A 21,751-nucleotide genomic window follows, 5' to 3' on the forward strand; every position below is an offset into this window, starting at 1 on the left:
TATTGAGTAGGCCTGACGAAACGCGCCTGTGAAGCTAAAACATTTCAAAGTTAAATCTCAGTCAATATCACAATATACGTGGCGACATTGAAATTATCGCTCGGTGGGAGGTGCGCCGGGGCCCGCGATGAGATGGACTTGACTAAAACAAAATGAGAGCCGTTTGAAACAATGAGCATTGTCGCGATGTCCGCAGCGCGCGAGCGAGCGCGGGCGCGGACGACTCGTTAGCGGGCTGCGCGCCATTGGCCGCCGGCCGGTGGGCGGGGCGCGCGACAAACTGCGCACACGCAAATAGCGCACTCACACACAAATTAAAATAATAAAATGAAAGTAATAAAACAAAGTAAGCTCTGAAGAGTACTCGGTATCGAGCCTTAATGGCCGAGCGGAGGCGACGCTGTTTCGATTTATTGAGTCGCATTCACACCACCGCGCCGCTGACGGCGTTACGAGCATTCGACTGAATAATACGCAGTCGTTTTCATTATTGGAACTGTTTATGACCAATAATATATTATAAATCTAGAACATTTACATGGGCATTGTTATGGCATTAAAGCAATTATTTAAGGTGATTCTAGAATAAAAAAAGTAAAAAGTTACTACTACTTCTAATTCTTCAACTTACTTAGGTACATAGTTATTTAAGTATTATTAATAAAACTAGATTTAATAAAAACAAAGATAATCACGATTTTAAACATCAAGGCAAAGTTATTGTTTTTAAAAATGGCTTGTATCTTTTTATTATTGTAAATATTGTTTTTGTTTTATAATATACCTCCCTAGCCTGGCAATCAATTGTCTTATACTCTTAAAATGTAAATTCACGTAAGTACCTAATACACCCAATACTTTTTTAATAACAAACACATTTTTAACGAAATCTTTAACGGAAAAATACGTCGTGACAAATAATTTATTTAAATTAATCATATCACTTTCGTTGTCACCTTCTAGAAGATACATCGTGGTTCCAAATACCAGAATAAGTTAGATATGGAATAATAATAATAATAATAATAATAACAATAAATACTCTTTATTGTACACCACAAAGAAACATTACAACAAAAGTGATACATGAAAAGAAAGATGTACAAAGGCGGTCTTATCGCTAAGAGCGATTTCTTCCAGACAACCTTTGGGCATAGGACATAGCAAGAGAAAAAGAGAAGCGGTAGGGAAGTGTACAAACAATGTGTGTGTGGAAGACACTTTAAACGTTAAATTAGTTCGGTGACACGCAATACCGGCGTACGTATTATGTTAAGTATTCGCCTAATTTTATTGCTATATTCCAACGTAGTCGTAACATAAGCATAAGATTTAACGATACGCTCCTTAATTTAATATATTTATTAAAGGAAGCTTATTTTCTTAAAAATACGTAAAAACGAGAAAAACTTTGTCCGATTTTTCCGAATATAAATTAATTGTCAGTAAATTTCTTAATAAGACAAGTCGATGCACGATCAATTTAGTTCAGAAGGCTTTCAAATGAGAGAACAGTCGGGCCCGCTCCGCGTAACGAATGTCGTCTCATTTACTAATGTGTCACATACAGGCGGTGCTGTTTCACGGGCTTAAGGGGCGAGGGGGTGGTAGCGGGGATGGGGGATACGATGTGGGTATATGACCAATTACGGTCCATGGCTTTTACGTAGGTAAAAGTTAAGTCTTCAACTAAACACTGTCTATGGGTACATGTTTCAAGAGGAAGTCTCATTGCGAATTCCGTCTTTTTCTTCCGTCCCATTCATAATAAAATTGGTTTTGATTCTTTATTTAAGAAACGTTGCCAGCAATTACGATATATTTTTACTCGCTGTCTGATTTTGTTTACCAAAGGGAAGATGTAATGTTTTTCCTCAAAGAGGCGCGCTTTGTTAGTTAGTCGACTAGGAGAAAATATTTGACGTCAAAGCGTGATTGTGAAAAGGATCGTGATTATTACTGTGCGCGTAGTTAGCGGAGGCTTCATTAGACGGGGAGGAGGGCGGCGGGCGGCGCGGGGGCTACGGGAACTCATCTCGCCGGGTGCATCGTGGCTGCGCGCGCAAACAAATTAAAAACGTAAGACGCGCCCTAATCAATAGCCGACTACGCCGCGAAGCCGAATTAACTCGCCCGAATGAAAAAATGAACAAAATTATATTCGCGGGAGACCTCGATCCCCCGGCCTCCCCGTCCGCCCGAGGAAATTGCTTTTCTTTCAGTGGGCGCGCGGGGCGCACACACGGCCACGCGGCCGGCGGAGGCGACGCGCGAGAGGGTTAGCTCCGGCACACACAATATTATAATTTACGTTTCCTCGTATATCGCGTTGTAAGTAGGCACTTTACCTGGGCGTTTCACGCCTGTTCAGCCCTCGGCTCTCGCTAAATCTGAGCTTTATACGTTCACTTGATGCGAGGAGAGCGATATTAGTTTTCAGCCAGCTCCTGCGCTACTACAATATTTATTAATTCTCCTAGAGGTTACGTCTGTACGTACTTACACTACCGACTTTAAAATATTCACGAGATATTATTATTACCAGTTCAAGTACATGAGCTACTGCATAAATAATACACAAGCATATCGATAGGACTTATAAACTTATGAGGTTCTTATCTGCAAAGCGAGATCTCTGCTACCAGAACCTAAACGACATAAATTGTATAACATAATTATGTAATCCCACTATATATATTAATCTAAATTAACGAGTAGGCATCAAAACAATAGGTAGAAAATTAGTAAGTCAGTCTATCAGAGTAAATGAGTACATAGGGAGCCGAGGAACTCTCATTAATCGAGAGCGCTGGTCTAATCCACGCGGCAGGCCGCCCAATTAACGCGTGGGCGAAGATCTGCCGCCCAGCGCCGGCCAATGGCGGCCGCGCGGGGATTAATTAAGTAACTTCCCGGCAGTTCACCCTGACCCCCCACCACCCCACACCCCCGCACGTCCGCAGACTCCGCGGACACGCCCGGAAAACTAACCACCTAATGAGGGGAGATGACCTCACGTGTTTGTGTGCTTTGTCTACTTGTGTACGTACAAACTGTGTCCGAGCATCGTGTGCTCGTGTTAGTCTTTTGTGTACCCGTTATGTACTGTACTGCTTTGTGTTTTAAGTTTCATTCCCCATTAGATTCCGTTCGATGCAACTGGAGAGAATGAGAGGTATCTAAGCTATGGTGGTACACCCGCCCATAGTTTGTCTTCTCGATCGCTTTACTATTAATACTAGCAAACACAAAAATGTAGCATGACACATATTCGAAAAGTATTGTATTTGTTTCTTTGTATAACAAATATGTAAAAATGTAAAATATAAAATCAGTTAAAGGGATTTTAATTCAAAGCACGTCAATGTTCAACACGTAACTAAATATGAAATTTTTTAATTATTTTAAATGTTTATATGTTTATAACACAATGTAACGTAGGCGAGAATAAAGGTCAATTAACAAGGCAGTGTCAGAGAACCGATGACAGATGACAGAGCCTGTTTAAACGCGTGTCCTCTGCGGATGATTGAGCGACAAAATGAAATATATGCGTTAGATATAACCTCCGTAGCGCAGATGCTATATAATTTGTGACAGAGTAATCTTAGACGAAACTTTGTCAACTTTCTTCTCATTTTAGAAGGTAATGTTGTTAAAGAAAACTTCGAAGATACCTTGTTCGAAGGGCCTTTAATCTAAGAAAGGTCCAAGTCCATTCATTGTGGCCTTTTTATGGTTTCTACCTTGTTGTATAAAACCTTCGTAGAGTGAGATGAACACAAGTTTTTGCACAAATTTAAAATTGTGAAATAATCACATATGATACAAGTTCGGGACTTGACGGGACGATTTCTGAAAAGCAATGTAAATATAAATCTTTTCATCAAAGATTTCCTTTGTATGTATCTCATGTTTATGATTGAGGCGAGTATTAAATATGTAGTCAACTTCATAAATAAGTTAACAGCAATGAAAGTTTTATGGGCCCATATTCTTTATCATGCTTTGAATTTCATCAACGCTACTCTGAGGCCAGGTTTTATTGGTTGGGATATATATTTTGACAATTTGTTATAAACGGTAGGATCAATTTTAAAATAGATTATAACATACAACATAACATAACACCAACAGGTACACACATACTATAGATAGGTAGGTATAATTTTAATTGGGGTTCTATATTGTTGAATTTTTGCCATAGGTAAATATTTGCAACTTACCGAAATACTAACTACATGAACTCGCTACAAATTGCAACGACCGATATTTATTCAATTTAAAACTAGCTGTGCCCAGCGGTTTCACTCGCGTTCACCCGCGCGTGCGAGGATAAACGTACTAAAATATTTTAAAACCATTACTTGTAACTCGGGCGACTTACACACGTGCGCGGCGAAACGCGGCGTAGTTTCATTTCAATTTACATTATCTCTTGAATTCTTGAATTGAATGAGGACATTTTTGCTTTGATTTGAATTAATTGTTTTTAATGGCCACTATTGTCTATACAGTCCACACTACCTAGCATCCTCCATCGTCATCTCACATAAATAGAGAACTGTGATTTCATGAAATTCCACACAGGGAAGAGGCTATTTTTAATACTAGTTTATCTGTGTTTAGAATTGTCATATTTTTAATTATAGCAACGTAAACAAGTCGGTGGACATGAAACACAGAATACCTAATGTTTGTACATTAGGTATTCTGTGTATTTTTTCAACGTTTTTATTTAACTTGCAATGTATATAAGTATAGTGTGTATAGTGTGTGTATAGTGTGTATGTTTGTAAGGGTGGAATCTTTGACCTTTAATAATTAAGTTCAATAACAAAAATTTCAAATCCAGTAAATCTAGGAACCAAAAATATTTGTCCGTTGCCCATTTATATTGTAATTTGGAAATTTATTCTTGAATTACATTATAGGTATTATTTAAAACATTGTTAAACTCTATTTGAATTTGACTTCGTCTTTTTGTATTCGGTGCTGTGAAGAACTTCGATAAATGACTAAATAATAATATTATATTTTAATTAAATATTGCTGCGTTGGACTACTGTAATTTATTTGTACACTGTGTTATATCGATGTATACCTACTTATAGTTATGATGAAAATATATAGTTATAGTTATGGCAAAAACAAAACGGTCTAGTATAATCGTCGGCGCGGGATGCAGGGGTGCCAAAATAACTAATAGTTTTCGCGGGGGCGTGTTAGCATTTTTCTTCTGGCGGTGACGGGCGGGTGGCGGCCCGGGAGGAGGAGGCTGAGTCGACTTCGGCTCGCGGATCATTTACACTTCATCGGCTCTCTTAATAACACGTTAGAATCAGTTGTGATACTTTTGTTTCTTCTGCTGTGAAATCAAAATGTATCAATTTTCGGGATTGATTTGAGTACGATATTGATAAAGATTCATAATTATAATTAATATTGCATTACTCCACCATTCCACTCATCTCTAGTGTCTCTTACTCAAGTATTTTACTATCATATACAAATGTTTAAGACAATATTTTGCTTATACATTGACATCTCTTAGACAAGTACTTAAGCTTACTTAACTTTCATTATCGACTGTAGGTACGTCACCCTTTTTAACCATGATTATTTAAGGGGCTACACTACCTCAGCTCGAATTCAGATTTTACCCGTACTAAAACACATGAGAATTGAGAGCGCTGGTTGTTCATCGCGCGAAGTATATGTATTTTCTCCCTACAATCATTACCAATAGTTATTTTTTAAAAAACGCAACATATAAAATGTTCTTCATACTTATTTCAATTACCATGCCTAATCTCAAGTCCATAACTTCTATAGTTCTTCTATTCTTAGTGAGATATTAAGGTTTTAATACAAAAATAGAGGTAACTTTGCGATTTTTTTGTATCGAGAAAATTTTATGGAATCGTGTTTTCGAAACATATGAAAGATAGTTTATGTCCTGAACTTTACCATACATAAATTTCAAACTTAAATATTCAGTAGTTTGGAAGATATGGACATCCTGCCGAGTGGAAAATAAGCAATTTGAGGTAGTATACACTCTTAAGAGACTTTTTTTTAACTCATTTAGTAAGTAAATCATTACGTTCTTGGAACCTTTCAATTTCGTATAACATTTAATAAGCTCTCTATTGGTTTAATGTTTCGGGGCTCACGAATTGAATCGTGAGTATCTGGTAGGTGAATAAAAAGTCTCGTTTAGTCAAATAGTGGCGCATTTAGAGGCGTAATGAGATGCGTGGAGGCCATTTACAACGTGGAGCGGCGCGAAATTCTCGCTTCTACTAGATTCCGCATGAATGTCTTACATGAGGGATATTATTAGATTCTTTTATTTGCGGCTAAATTGCATAAAATTTGATCTGCGAAAAAAAACATTTATTACAAATATGTTTTTTATATTAGAGGTTCTGGTCGTTAGCATTTTCATTTTGATACAAACACTTGTCGCTCTAAGTTATAAAATGTGGCTACCCTAAGCTCAAACTCAATTCCCTCTACCTACATCTGTTTTACGTTCCAATGAATAGCTGCATGCAAATAAAGCTGCCTTATTGTTTCTTTGAAGGGTCTGAAAACGGTTTTGGATAGGCGATTTTTCATCGCGTAAATGTTTTAAAAGGAGTTAACAACCTTTATTAGAGGCACTAACTTCTCTATTCTTTACGACTGCGTTGTTTCGAATAGCGAACATACATTTTTACTTTGAACTTTTATTTTTTTTGTATAGAAATGTAATGTGATTAAAAGTAATACATGAAAGTGATACAAACTTTGGTTTCACAGATGTTAATTAAGAAAAAAAACCTTCATTTAAGCATCATTAAAGCTGACAGAGCGACGTGTACCTCACAGAGGCGGACGAAGTGTAAAGACGGGTACCGGGAAGGGAGCGATTAATCAACGCCCTCACAGTAGAACGCCCGGAAAATCAACCCTTTCGTCTTAATTACCACGCCTCGTTTCAGTCGCCGGCTCCCATTGGCCGCCTCTCGTGCCGCTCTGTCGCCCCGTTGTTTAATTGGTCGCACGTAATTAGCGCCGTATAATCACCAACCGCGCCGAAGCTTGCCGAGGGGACGACAGTCTAATTTAAATTTTTAATTACTCCTCTACGTAAATGTTTCAGCGTCGCCTATTGGTCGATTTTCCCTCGCCTCGTTTACATAGAAACAACGTCTATTGTCTTACCTGTTCAGTTAAATGCCTACTATATATTATCGCTTCTTCATTTATTAATAAAAACTAATAACTACTTTTGTTCCAAAGACGGACAAGGTAACTATTTGGCTACATTATTTCTACTAGTTATCATAAATATAGTAAATTGGACCATAACTAATTTAAATTATAAGTTTGAACATTAAACAAAAGAGTATATATGCATGTGTGTTAAATACATGGTAGAGTGTGTAATGTTGTTTTTTATTAATTCAATGTATTTTTATGAATAAAAAAATTTTGCATTCTGCACACCTAGTCCTCCATCCGCGCAATTTTGTTAAAAAGGTGTACAAAGTTTTTGTTTCACGTATTAAATATATTGAAGATAGATTAAGGTTTATACCTCTTGATTTCATTCATTATAACTTTTAATCAGAAAAGGATGGACGAGACAGTATCGTGATACTTTCACGTGAAAACTTTTCGATTGTCATTCAAAAGTTTTGTTACGAATATTCACAAAAAATATTTAGTACCCACCTACATGTAAAATTGAACATTGTGTCTCTTTGCTTTTTGTATTATTAGTCACTTGTTCTTTACATTTTTCGGGATTTTTCCAAGGTAAATTCCAAGTCCAATACCGATGATACCTTGAGTCGATGTTTAAGTAGGTACTTCAATACCTAGTGGGTACCTAAACTACTTATTCAAAGATGTCAATAATTCTAGCTAGTACCTATATTTACTTATATATTAATAATATATGTACCAGTATCTATAGGTATTATATTTACTTAATATAGTGATGCAAGTTGAAATAACTATTCAAAACATTGTCAAAGCTATTTAAACAGACTAGTTGTCGCCCACTGGTCTAAATTCGACCATTATTAAAAATTTAAATGAATAAAAAACAATAAATAATGAAAATAAAGAACCTTTTTTAAAAAAAATTCCCTTTGGCTACAGACTTTGACAGTCAACAAAAGATATGATATGCATGTGTGTGTTAAATACATGGTAGTGTGTGTAATGATTTTTTTATCGATTTAATATATTTTTATGCATAATTAAAAATAAATATTGGTATTCTGCACTCCTTCTCTATATAAACTATAAGTGTACGAAATTTCATACTTCTCCTTTCGCGCAATTTTCGTAAAAAGGGGTACAAAGTTTTTGCTTCACGTATTAATATATGTACAGTGAGAGCACATAAGACCTTACACAAATTTTGGTCTACGGCCATTTTTCGTTTTCTAAAAAAAATCTTAAAAACGTCTCAAACTTATTGCTGGTACCGCTAAACATTTCTGGTGTGATCAAAGGTCGTGCAGTCACCAAAAAATGTTTCGACTTTTTCAACAATGTCGTTTCTGCGTTTATAATGACTGGACCGTTATTCAAAACTGAGGTCCAATAGATTTTATGCAGGTATTATAAACATGTACATATGTATCTTGTACATATTTATCTATCTTGGTGGTCAGTGTATTTCAGTTGTAGTCAAGACTACTTGCATTGAATATTCTATATAGCGTAGAGCGTATCAAACACTCACCTTTTAGGCTATTAAGCCATTATATAAAATCGTATATTTTTATGTTTATGAAGCCGGGAAAACAATAAATATTTGATTTCTTATGCGTAGTGTAGCGGTAGATTAACGAAAAGCCTTGGCTGGTGTTTTGTGAATGGATAAACCGAACACGTTTATGGAAACAATTCCGCGAGACCCTAAAACGGGGAGCTAAGGAGGTGTTTATGCGGCCGCGCTGGCGGACTGACGTTGAGTGACGCGGCCGGTGCGCGGCTTCCCTTAATAAGGTAAACGAGCTGCAGCGTCTGCGCAGGTTTTTAGTATAATTAGCGACGAATAAATGTGATCTGTTTGAAAACTAGCTCTTTGATGTTACTTTATTCTAAATCATATTTTTTTTTCAGTTATAGTAAAACCTAGTTGATAAGCAGTAATCATAACTACCTGTACGTTATTTTCACTCAATTAGAAAATTTTCCGTATACTATAAGGTACCACAGGTACTATAGGTTGTTTCAACGCTTTATTTTCTGGAGTTCTTAGAATCTCTTTATATGTATCATATCATCTATAAAATCTCTTTTAGCGTTACTTATTTAGCAAACTTTTTGAGTACGGTAAAACACGAACTTATCGCTACATAGTAGAGCAGTGTCCATAATATTAAACAATATGACCGCGCGGTCCAGTTATTTTAAAACCGATAAAATTCAATTTTTACCAATTTGTACGCTTTTTGCTAATAAAATTTGTCGTATATTTTGTGTTAAAATAAGCGTCCACAAAAACCAAAATAACATTTTATAATTACATAGTTTAAAAATGGCACCGACAGACTTCATCAGAAAAATAATCAGCTAGTCAGCACGAGTAGTTTTTCTAAAAAGAATTTTGTCAACGTTATTTTTATCGATAAAAACGTGTCCGATTACATTTTTTATCCAATTAAAAGTGGTTCGGTGGGTTTTTACGATTCGTTATTAGTTTTTAGTGAGGTTTTTGCCCGGGGCACGGGTCAAGCTCGCTGAGACAAAGCGCGGCGTGGAGCGTCGCGTCGTGACGCGCGCTTGGTTCCGCGTGCCGGCCGCCATTCAGCTTTAATCGCTTCATTCACCGCCGGCGAGCGCTTTTTCCTGCGTCCGCGCCTCTGCGACGATCGGTCATGCATTCCGAGAGCAGCCTCTCGAGCGCAATCTGTCGCTCACCGGCCGGTATCGCGCTGTGGCAAATTAGGTAACGAGCTCTTACCATTTCACTGACATTCCATACCAGATCTGCTGACATCTCTTATTGTTTTACTTTTGATTTAAATATCTAAAAGCACAATACAACTTTTTGACGTAAAATTTCTCTAAGCACGCTTGACTTGGGGAGTAAGCTGGTGAATACGTGACGATAGCGTAACTAAAGGTGTGATCGTGCGAGGCGAACGGAAGTTGAGAGGGAGATATAAGCTAGGGAAGATAGAAAGAGAGACAGAGTTACGTTTCGTATATTACTGTAGGGGCAACAAAGTTTTACTTCAGTCGTGTCTAAGACACATTCGTTTTTTCTACATTCATTTCATTATTGAAAACATTGAATAATAACCTATTCTAGTTAATAAAACTAGTGCATTGTAAAAAAAAGCCTGTTTTAAACTTCAGAATTGATGCGCAATTTCAAATACCGGATTTGAATCGTCTGTAAATTTACTTTCACGAAAAAGAATTCGGAAGCTTGACTTGAATGTAAATAATTTGTTTTGCTTCTGAAACATAAAATTATACTTGTTTCTCTTCTCGTTTATTACGAGTTCAAGGTAAAAGTCTAAAAAAAAGTTGTTTCTTAACGTGATATAATTAACCCGAGTAGAAAAAAGGTCAGGCTCAACCAGATCATGTATCTGGACCGGATCAGGATAGAATAAGGCATGCCTGATCCGGCAAGCTCTATCAGGACCAGGTCCGGTCCAGACAAGGATAGCCTGATATAAAATATAATGAAGTATGGTAAGGCATAGTGGATCAGGACCAGGTCCGGTCCAGACAAGGATAGCCTGATGTAAAATATAATCAAGTATGGTAAGGCATACTGGATCAGGACCAGGTACGGTCCAGACAAGGCTAGCTTGATGTAAAATCTTACCAAGTATGGTAAGGCATACTGGATCAGGACCTGGTCCGGTCCAGATCAGGATGGCCTGAAAGAAATGACGCGAACTGAGCCTGAATCGCGCTATTAATGTTTTTAAGCGCACTTAGTATATATACAGCTATCAGGACAATCTAGCAGGGAGTATTCTACACAGGGGTATTTCTACACAGTGGAGCAGTCGTAAGTAATAGTAAATAGTAGTTAGTAGTTAATCATAAGAAGTTAATAAATAAAATTTAATTAATAATAATAATTAATTAATAACATAAAAATAAATAAAAATAATTAATATGTAAAGTAAAAACATAAATAAATAATACATTGGAAAAAATAAACGGAAATAAATATTATAATAATTATGTTAATACATATTTATATCAATTCGCTTTTTTTTTGTTAAACAATTTTTTCAAAAATATATATCCGTGTTTTTTAAAAGGACCGAACTGAACCCGCTGATCAGGTCCAGATCAGGAAATCTCATCTCATCCTGATCAGGTCCAGACTAATCATCTGCGTTACATGCCTTATCTAGTCCTGATCAGGCATGCCTGGTCCGGTCCTTCTAAGGAAGACGAAAAAATTTCTACTCGGGAACGTAGATAGGTAAGTACTGTTTTTTTTAACTTATGATGGCAAACGAGAATCTATTACGAGGAATTCTTACGAAAATCATTAAACCAAATAAAATAATTGAAAAATTCATTTCATAAAATCGATATAGATTCGAGAACAATGATATTGAAAGAGCAATTAAAAGCAGAAATAATTAAGCGTCGGTAGCGCTGCGGTTGCGTCGTCGTAAATTTCACGGTTCGTTGGAGTCGCGACGCGGGCGCAGTGCGTTTATTGCGACACGTCGAACCATCACGTACGCTGCATCGACTATAAAACTTATTTAATTAGCCATATTAACACACAGCATTTTATAATGACGTCAGATTTCAAACACTGCAAGTACTTTTTTTATAATTCAACTCATTAGTCACATTAATTCTTTTAATTTGTAATTTAGGTGTTTTTAGAGTTGAGTTTTGAAAAAATAAATACAAACACGTAATGTGAATTGCGTGACGGGATTAGATAAACAAATTAAAGATAATAATTCTTATACATTTCGTTTATACTACTTTCGTTATTTTATGTAAAGAAATAAAGAAAATCGAGCTTAAGTTTAAGAATAAATTAGTCAAATGAAATTAGTCTAGTATGAAAGGTAAATTAGTCTAGGATTACAAATAGATTGATTCGGCTTACAAAATAAAAAATGTTAGTAACAGCACTGCCATTCTGTGAATATAGTAAAGTCGTTTTATTGATAATATATAATACGTTTCAACGACGAACAGTTAAACGCAATAACCGTCAGACCATTCAAAGTGATTACTAGCAAACAAGAAACTTATACTGGGTATAACTCGGCAAAGTAGTTAGATCAGCGTCCGCTAAGCCGGCGTGAAATAACACTGCAACAATGACTACCCGCTACTCGACAGTATTACGTACTCTTAAATAATACCTGCCTGCAGCTCACAACATCAGTCGCCTTTCGAAACATTCAATTATATCAACTGCGACTTCTATCACGAAAGTTGTTTTTGTTTATCAAGCTCGGCATTTTGGTACGTTTCGGAATGCATCTCGATTCGCTTCGAAGAAAGTGTTACCGTTTTCGCGCAAATAAAAGGAAGTCAGTTATAAAAAATAATAATTTTTGTAACGACGATTTGTCCGTCCGAGGATCATGATGACATGATGACTTCATTAAATGTTGTTAAAAACAGCCGTTATCTGAGACGGACGGTTTTCAAGGAAATCTTAATAAAAAAAATTCCATAACGTACGTATAACGTTCTATAATCGAATAAATTATCGGATCAATTTTATTTTGTATTTTGTTCAGTATGTTTTCAAACGGCTAGGAATCAAGTCTTTTGTGTGTGTTATATGTACGAATGAAAATATTCTATGTGTCCTAGATTCTGGAGAGGTAGATGTTACAATTTGTCATATTGTCACATGTGCGGTGTACTAGATCAGTAAGGGTTACTATGTGTGATGTCAAGTGTTCTGACGGAGCAGCAGGATGTGGCGGTCAGCGGGCGCTCACGTCCGTGAGTCAGCCGCGCGCGATTCACTCGCTGTAACCCAAGCTGCGGTCGCAGCGGCCGCGCCATAACATAATTAAAAATGATTTAAAGCATTCGCTCCGGCTGCTTTGTTTCGCGCATTATATTTCACTTGTTCGCGTCGCCATTGCCGTCGCTCGAACTCCTCCATTTTAAACGCGTCCGTTCTTAATTCTGTCACAGTTTATAACCCTTTTATTAAACGGTTTTATTTAGCTCACCCCGTTTGTTTTATTTATTTTTTATTATTTATTCTTGGGTCAAATTTAGTAATTCAAATTTCACCCTCTTCCTGTCAACCGATTAATCTGAAATTTTGTATACACTTTGGATTTTGGTGACAATACAATTATGTTTATTCATTATCATTATAAATTCAAGATGGCCGCCGCTACAAAATGGCGGATAATTTATGTTTTATTAATCCCATCAATATGGGTATCAAATGAAAGGGCTCAACAAGCAGAATACAATATACTATAAAAAATTGAAATCCAAGATGGCGGCCGCTACAAAATAGCGGATAACGTAGGTTTTATCAATCCCATCAATATGGGTATCAAATGAAAGGGCTCAACAAGCAGAATACAATATACTATAAAAATTGAAATACAAGATGGCGGCCGCTACAAAATGGCGGATAACGTAGGTTTTATCGATCCCATCAATATGGGTATCAAATGAAAGTGCTCAACCAGTATAATCAATGTACTATATAAAATTAAAATCCAAGATGGCGGCCTCTACAAAATGGCGGATAACTTAGGTTTTATCAATCCCATCAACATGGGTATCAAATGAAAGGTCTCAACAAGTAGAATACAATTTACTATGCAAAATTGAAATCTAAGCTGGCCGCCGCTACCAAATGTCTGATAACAATTTTTTATCAATCCCACCAATATGGGTATCAAATAAAAGGGCTTGACAAGAAGAATACAGTGCACTATACAACCTCAATATTTAAGATGGGCCTTGCAATAATGAAGCACTAAATGAATTAAACAGAATGCGAAATAAAAACTAAAAACTAGAAAATAAAAATAGGTAAAAAAACTTTTTAAGTTAAACGGTTTTATGTTAAACATACATTGCAATGTTTAAGATAAATGTACTAAAAACCAAAAAATAATAAAATAGATACAGTCGTGGGAATTATAAACATATGCATAGACTAGAGTAAAATAAAACCGTGGGGCACGTCAATTGTCTACAAATTATCGACTTAATGTGCGATAGAAGAATCGTTTAATTCGTCGTTAAAATAGGCAGTTGGCCCGCAGACGGTGAGGAAATTACTTACTATTTTCTTGCTCATGGAAATTCCAATAGTTATACACTCCATGTAAATAAAAGAGATGTTTCAACTAGTTTATCGTTGGACATTCACACTGCTGGCTGGCGAGGAATCGTTTCACTGCTCGTAGTTTGTCTTTAATCGACAAAACATATGATAAAAGTACTACTCGCTCACCACTATGAAACCCTAAAACTCGCTTATAATCGAGCTTGCTAGCTTGTTTCCACATTCTAGCCCTACTTATCACACGTCCATCGTTGTCGGTTGAACAACTGCCTAATTATAGTGTAACATTACAAAACAAACATTTTAATCAACGATTGTAGACAATTGACGTGCCCCACGGTTTTATTTTAGTCTAGTCTATGCATATGTTTATAATTCCCACGACTGTATCTATTTTATTATTTTTTGGTTTTTAGTACATTTATCTTAAACATTGCAATGTATGTTTAACATAAAACCGTTTAACTTAAAAAGTTTTTTTACCTATTTTTATATGAATGCCCTTTTGGCTCCGGTAGCGCTACGCTTCTCGGAAAACGGTTTTGACGCAACATTTCTTCGATTAGTCGTGTCCGCTTTAATTAAGCGTCTGAATGTGATGCCTTTAATTTCCGAATATCGAAACAGCTAATTAATTAGTCTTTTTTAATTTATCGTTTTTTATAGCATTCAGCATTAAAATATATTTGTACTACCGGCGCAGTTTTATCCTTATTCCTTTCCTTGTTATTTCGTTTTATTACAGGTATTGTGAGGATTCTGTGATAGTCTAAAACCTGCCACGGTAAACTTAGCAACAAAATTAGCAAGTAAACAAACAAATTATTCTGTTTCATATATTAGTACAGAAGCAATTATTTTGTAGAAACAAAAGAGTATAAACACGATTCATAAATATATAAACATTATTAATCGTTTTCAAAGCGAAGGCGAGGAAAATAATAAAATTTTAATAAAAGTTTGGTGAACAATAGCGATATTAAGGCGGGAGGCGCGAGCTTTAAATAAGTATGAGAAGGATTAACTGCGGCTTGTTGACGCCTCGGTCGTCGGGTTTCGCGCGCAGAGCTCGTTTCTTGACCGCGGGGTGATTGCGTTCTGAGTACCCAAAACTAATTATCCACGGCCTTTACATTGTTTCATACATTACAGTTTGTAATGAGGACGACATTTGCGCAACAAATCGAAGGCTATGTTAAAATTTATTGTTTTTTTTTATTTATGAATCTAACTAAGTAGTTTTAAAAGCGCATATTCATGTATTCATAACTTATCTTTGCATTACACAGTTATAAAAAATATTGATAAAGGAATTGTCTAACCATAAAATCACTGTATTGATTATTGGAATAAAAGCATTGTATTGTATGTGATATTCTTACAGTTCGTCTTTCTGGAATATTAGTCGCATCCATACATCTTGTAAAACTGTTGCCTTTGCGCTGTTTACCCCGGTACATTCACTGTGCTCGCCTGCGATCCATCAAACGGTCTATCCGTCACTGACTTGCGCCGACGATGCGACAGACAGACGAACGCTTGTTTAATAGATTACGAGCTGACTGACATTACTATATGTTAGTGATAAAATTAAAATTAAACAACACTGGAATCTGTTTTTAGTATATATTTTACTACCATCCCGCCCCGGCTTCGCACAGGTATTTAAAATATTTTTTCTCCTAATTTTTTTGAAAATATAATATAGCCTATGTCATCCGCGGATAGTGTAGCTTCCTAACAGCAAAAAAAAATTCAAATCGGTTCAGTAGTTTCGGAGTCTATTCAATGCAAACAAACAAACAACAAAATCTTTCCTCTTTATAATATTAGTATAGATTAGTATTTAAAACTAATTGACCCGACAGAGTTTTCTTGTTATACGAACTTTCAAACGCGTAAAGTTTTGATAATCGTTGTTTTCTTTAAAAAATTTAATTTTCTGTTCAATTTATCTAATTTTTTTTTTCGTGTTCAGTAATCCTTAGGAAAAAAAAAATTAAATGTGTACAACTGTTCTCGTGTTTAGCGCTTAGCAATATTTAACAATTTATTTTTATTTGTAACAGATAGGTCTATAAAGTGTCTAATTTATTTAATTTTATTACACGCAGCGCGGTAACCGACAGCAGTATAAAATCAAAGGTTTGTTTTTAATTCATCTGCAGTGCACCGGAGCGAGCATCGTGCGCTGCCGCGAGAGCAGTAGGCATCCGAGTCCATCTTTGTTAATTAGTTTTTTGTGAGGCGGGTGGGGCGGTCGACGCCATCAAATTACGATGAGTCGGCTTTTCGGCTACCGGCGCCGCGCTGGTAATAATTATATACTCGTTACTACCGTGCTGCCGCGGCCTGCCGCTCACCACCGCCGCTGACCGTTCTAGACTAATGAAACGGGTGAAATCACTGATGCCATTGTACGAATGAGCATTCTATTGAGAGACATTCTGACATGTCATTGTTTTGCTTGCGATCTTGTGTTGAAGTAAGCGTTTGCTTGAGGTGGCAGTTGTAAAAATTAAATAACGAATTACATAATAAATCTCTACAGTGTTAATTATGAATGGTAATCAAAATAAAATAAATTAAATATAAATGGTAAATCGCTAACTTAGTAGTAGGTAAACTTCCCCCCAATACCTAAAAAATCTCGTGTTTACCTATAACTTGACTAAACTACCCTACCTCAATTTAAACTTCGTTTATTTATTTAGATTTAAGTAAATTGTAATAAGTATGAGTTTTTATAGTTTGTATTGATTCAATTTTTCTAGTTTATTTTCGTCTTACGTACCATTATAATCCAGGGCTTATATTTGATTTATTAAGTGCATAAAGAATGTAGCAGTGTAATCTGCTTATCTATAGCACTTTGTATAACGTAATCAATGCATCGATTCGTTTTTTTCTAATCACATTGCGTGAAGAGCATAGGGCCGTGCGCGAGTCGCTTAAGTATCGACGATAAATTCCATCGATAAAATCGGCGACGTCGACAGCGCGCTCGGTAATTTCTTAACGACAGCGTAACCCGGTGGCGACGCGTGCGCGTACGCATTTTATTTCTCTGAGATCGAGAAGCCGACTCGGAAATAATCGTCATCCACTCAACATAGATGGTAATCAAGTCGACTATTACGAAGATTTTAATGTTACTTTTTTTTGGGCAACGAATGAACGACAATCAAAGATTGAATCTCGCTCTATCGGCGCCTACACGTGTTCTGCTTTTAGAGCGTTATTAGAGATGGCCGATTGAGATACAACTTAAAATTTGCTATCAAAGCGTTGATTTGGAATGGATCGAAGCTAATTAAAACATGTGTATTTATTGAAGTAAAACTTCTTTACCTACGCTTGACTTGAGAAGCACTTCAGTCGTGTGGTCTAAAGGACACTCGTTTTTTAAAAATTTGAAACGTCTCAAAGGGATTAATTTTGATTTTGGTGACATATATATTTCAACATTTTAATGTTGTTCGTAAAATTGAATTTAGTTGACGCGAACGTTGTATTGTAATGTTACTCGATTATTTATTATAGAGTGAGGGCCGCGGCTACCGACTTAGTTGCTTCTATTCAGACACCGAATGAGCTTCCTTTTAATTAACAATGATATTAAAAGATAAATTAGGGCTGGAAATAAAATTTATTCGAAGATATTTATTATTTCAGTGTCAATATGTAAGTTATATAAGAAATTTGATTTATACAATACAATTGTAAGTGAAATAGGAAAAATACTATAATTTATATTCCCTCCTCTCTCTTCTATTTTTACTGCAAATAGATAACACGAAAATTGCTTGCAAAAACATTTCTGTGAGTTTAAATATATTTAATGATGTGATTTAATTATCATATCAGATTAATCAATGATATAATGTATAAAATAAGTTATGAAACAAAATTAAGGAACATAATTTATATAAACTAGTACTCTTGGTATTGAAAAGAAATAAGTTTTAAGATAACTCAAGACTGACAGCCCTGCGGACGGTAGCTATAGCGTGTATAGCTATGTTACATTATCTTTAATTAAAAACTGGAGAGGCCATCACTAGATTAGTCAGAGCGGTCAAAAAAAGGGTTACGAGGGATCAGGCGAAACACCTTCTCGATTCGTCACGAATCACAGCTTTATTTTTATTTGAGGGAGCCCTTTGTTGAAGTTAACCGAATTTGCTGTTCAATAAAAACACTCTAATTAAGAAATGTTCGGACTGCCGTTAAAAGTTTTAGCGTTCTCATGTTCTGAATGTTCGGACTCAAATTTTATCGCGTTAAAATATTTCATTAGTTAATTCTTGTGATCGAGCGTCGCGCTTTTTTTTATGAACGCAGACCGTTAAGCCTGTCCTTCGACATTCAATACTTTACTATGAGATAACTTACAACCTTCGACCTTTGTTTTGAAATTTCCTGCAATATTTTATTCATATATGTTTTTAAAATAAAACACTAAAATACAAACTTGATATGAAAAAACGTTTTTAATACTGCAAATTCAAGGAACTTTATTTATTTTCATTTTTTTGTCATAATATTTGTACATGGTATAGCATATATAGGTATAATATATATTGTATATAGGTATTCAGTTATTTGTGTAAACTAAACTGTTTGTTATATCAATTTAATTTTCGCCCTACAATCTATTATTATTTAATAGTAAGTATTATTACTTCGAACTAATTTCTAGAACGATTCCTAGTAAATTTAACGATACGTCTTATTTATCTCTAACACCGAGAAGGATTTTATAATTTCCGATTATATTATATTTTTATATAATAAAATTAGTATTCCAATGGAACCATTATTTAACTTTGGTTTTTAATATGACTATCAAAAACAAAATTTGTTATTTACCCGTGTATTAGGACTTTAACAGGAGCAATACTGTACATTAAAGATGTTAAAGAACTGTTTGTTGGTTAATCTATAATAGATACTGACGTCAACATAACATTTTTTATTTCTGTTTGTCTGTCTGTATCTTAGATGCGCATCACGGCGGTACTAATGAATGGATCTGAATGTAACGTACCTAGTATGATTTATGTTCAAAGTACGAGCTATGACACGGGATTTTTTGACAGAAAGGTAGAAAACAAACGTGCAGCGCCTAATGGTTAGCGGATACCTTAGCCCATGGACGCCAGTAACACCAACAGTGTTCCAAGCACGTTGCCGACTCTATCCCTGACCCTCCCTTGGAGCTCTTGCTAGCTTACTCTCCACAGGAACATAATATTAATTGGAAGTGTTATTATTTTCTGTGTAATCTTCTGTAAGATTGAGATAATCAACCTTCTTCTCTGGTCTACTTCTATAAAACTTTTTATCTTCAAATCTAGTGGGTGCGTTTCGCTTCGTGAGGCTGAACGTCAAAATAATCGTGACCGAAGTCACGTGTACAGTAAGTATATATGTATAAATTAAAAAGCTATTATTTATAAAGTGATGTGACAGATGCAAATGAACAGGACATTCCTTCAATGTGTCATCCGCAAGAGCGGGAGGAGAGTCGATTAACGTCCCGTAAAATTGCTTAAGATAATAAGAATTGATGAGCTTTTCTGTTTATAACATTTATGGTTCGTTCGACTACAAATTATTAAACAATATTGAATTGTTTTAACAAATAATAAATACTGTCTATGTCTATATTTTTTTTCCTAAATTGTGTATACGATTTAAATAATAGGTTTTTTAAAAGATAGCTTCCTGTGATGTTGTAAATTTTGCGACAAGGTACTGGCTTTTATAAACGTAAAAAAAAAGGTTTAAATTGAATGGTCCGAAGAAAGAGGTACTTTTCATCGAACTTATTTTGAAAGTGCTGTAAAAAATTAATTATGACGAAGTAAACCGTGATAATTGCAGATACGTGATTTTCTTTAAATAACTTATTTCAAGAGCTAAAAAACGATTTGAAAGAAATATAATTTCATTTGTGTATATTCCCGTTAAATATTATTATTAGCACCACTACTGTACTTTAATTTTTTAGTACGTACTTTAGAAATTTTAGAGACATTCTTATTTCTGAACATTTCTTAGCAAAAACGTTTTACGGAGTTGTTATGTCGTAAAGATACATTAATTGATAACAAATTATAACACACGCTAGCGTGTACCTGCCTCGGCTTCGCACGGTTGCAAAAACTATCAGTGTTCCTTATGCATATATTATACATATAAAGCTTCCTCTAGAATCACTCTATTCATTAAAATAAACCTCATCAAAATCCATTGCGTAGTTTTAAAGATCTAAGCATACAGACAGTGGGAAGCGACTTTGTTTTATACTATGTAATGATTATTAAAAGTCTGTTTTTGTTCATAGGAGCTACAGATGTTCTTTACACGTTACTTATAATAAAATAGACACACTATATATTACATAATATATTACATATACTATAATATATGAATACAACGTCACATAAATGTTTTAAAATATAGTAAATTTTTTGCGACAGAGCGACCACCTAAATTCTAATTATAATTATAAATTTATATGAACTTTAGCTGTTCAATAAATTTAAAGCTAATATAGCAAGGCTTAGGGAAAATATGCTGAAATCTTACTTAAATTAAATGTAAGAACACCAACGCGAAAGAAGTCTTGTTTTTATAAAAAAAGTCTTCATAGATTTTTACGTATCTAATCTTAAATGATTAAATACATAAAGTACTTTATTATATGAAACAGAAGTACGGAGTACTTTACGATGTAATATTTTATCTATCATTATTTAGATCTAGGTCTAAGAACAAATCCTGTTCAATATGAAGAGTATTAGAACTTAAAACAAACTAAGCAATTAGTAAATACTACACAAAGAAAATGTATGGGGTTATTTAAAAGTAATCATATAATTTATTTCATTCATACTGACTGCTCTACACTAATACGGTTGGAGGTTTTAAGGAATATGTTACATAAAAAACTCAAGACCAAAAATTTCATTATTCAAGTAGACTTCAGAAGCACTTTCGAATAATTACTTTCCAAATTATGTATTTACGTTATAATTAATGTAAAACTACCACCAATTGAGAATATATGTTCCGTTGAGAAGAACCGGCAAGATAATCAACATTAGACACTTTACATCGTCGTCTTTTTCCGATACGGCTAAATAACTATACAATCTACTCATTTATTATTTATATTGATGTGAAAAAATAATATAATAATAATAATAATAAACCACTTTATTGCAACTATAAAACTAATAAATAGCAAACCTTAATAAAAATGAATTAATGAAAAATAATTTACTAATACAAGTCTAACACAAGTCTATCAATATACTTAGAACAAAATCGAGGCGATGATTGCAGGCGAGTGGGTTTAAAAGCTTTTGTAAAGAGATTTTAAGTCACTTCGTAATAGAGATAGGTCTCGTGTTGTTATGGACATAATTATACCTCAGACAA

The 21,751-nt window shown here is 35.0% G+C and overlaps 1 protein-coding gene across 1 annotated transcript in view; it reads right to left on the reverse strand.

Annotated features, from left to right (window-relative positions):
• Positions 1-6,171: 6,171 nt before the first annotated feature.
• LOC123659715 (protein-L-histidine N-pros-methyltransferase-like) overlaps positions 6,172-21,751 on the reverse strand; it is a 60,159-nt gene continuing 44,579 nt past the window's right edge. The window contains exon 4 of the mRNA XM_045594899.1: positions 6,172-6,383. Coding sequence (XP_045450855.1) covers positions 6,353-6,383 — 31 coding nt within the window. The 3' untranslated portion in view covers positions 6,172-6,352. The remainder of the gene's footprint in view (positions 6,384-21,751) is intronic.

This window comes from Melitaea cinxia, chromosome 14 (assembly GCF_905220565.1).
Source record: "Melitaea cinxia chromosome 14, ilMelCinx1.1, whole genome shotgun sequence".
Taxonomy (NCBI): domain Eukaryota; kingdom Metazoa; phylum Arthropoda; class Insecta; order Lepidoptera; family Nymphalidae; genus Melitaea; species Melitaea cinxia.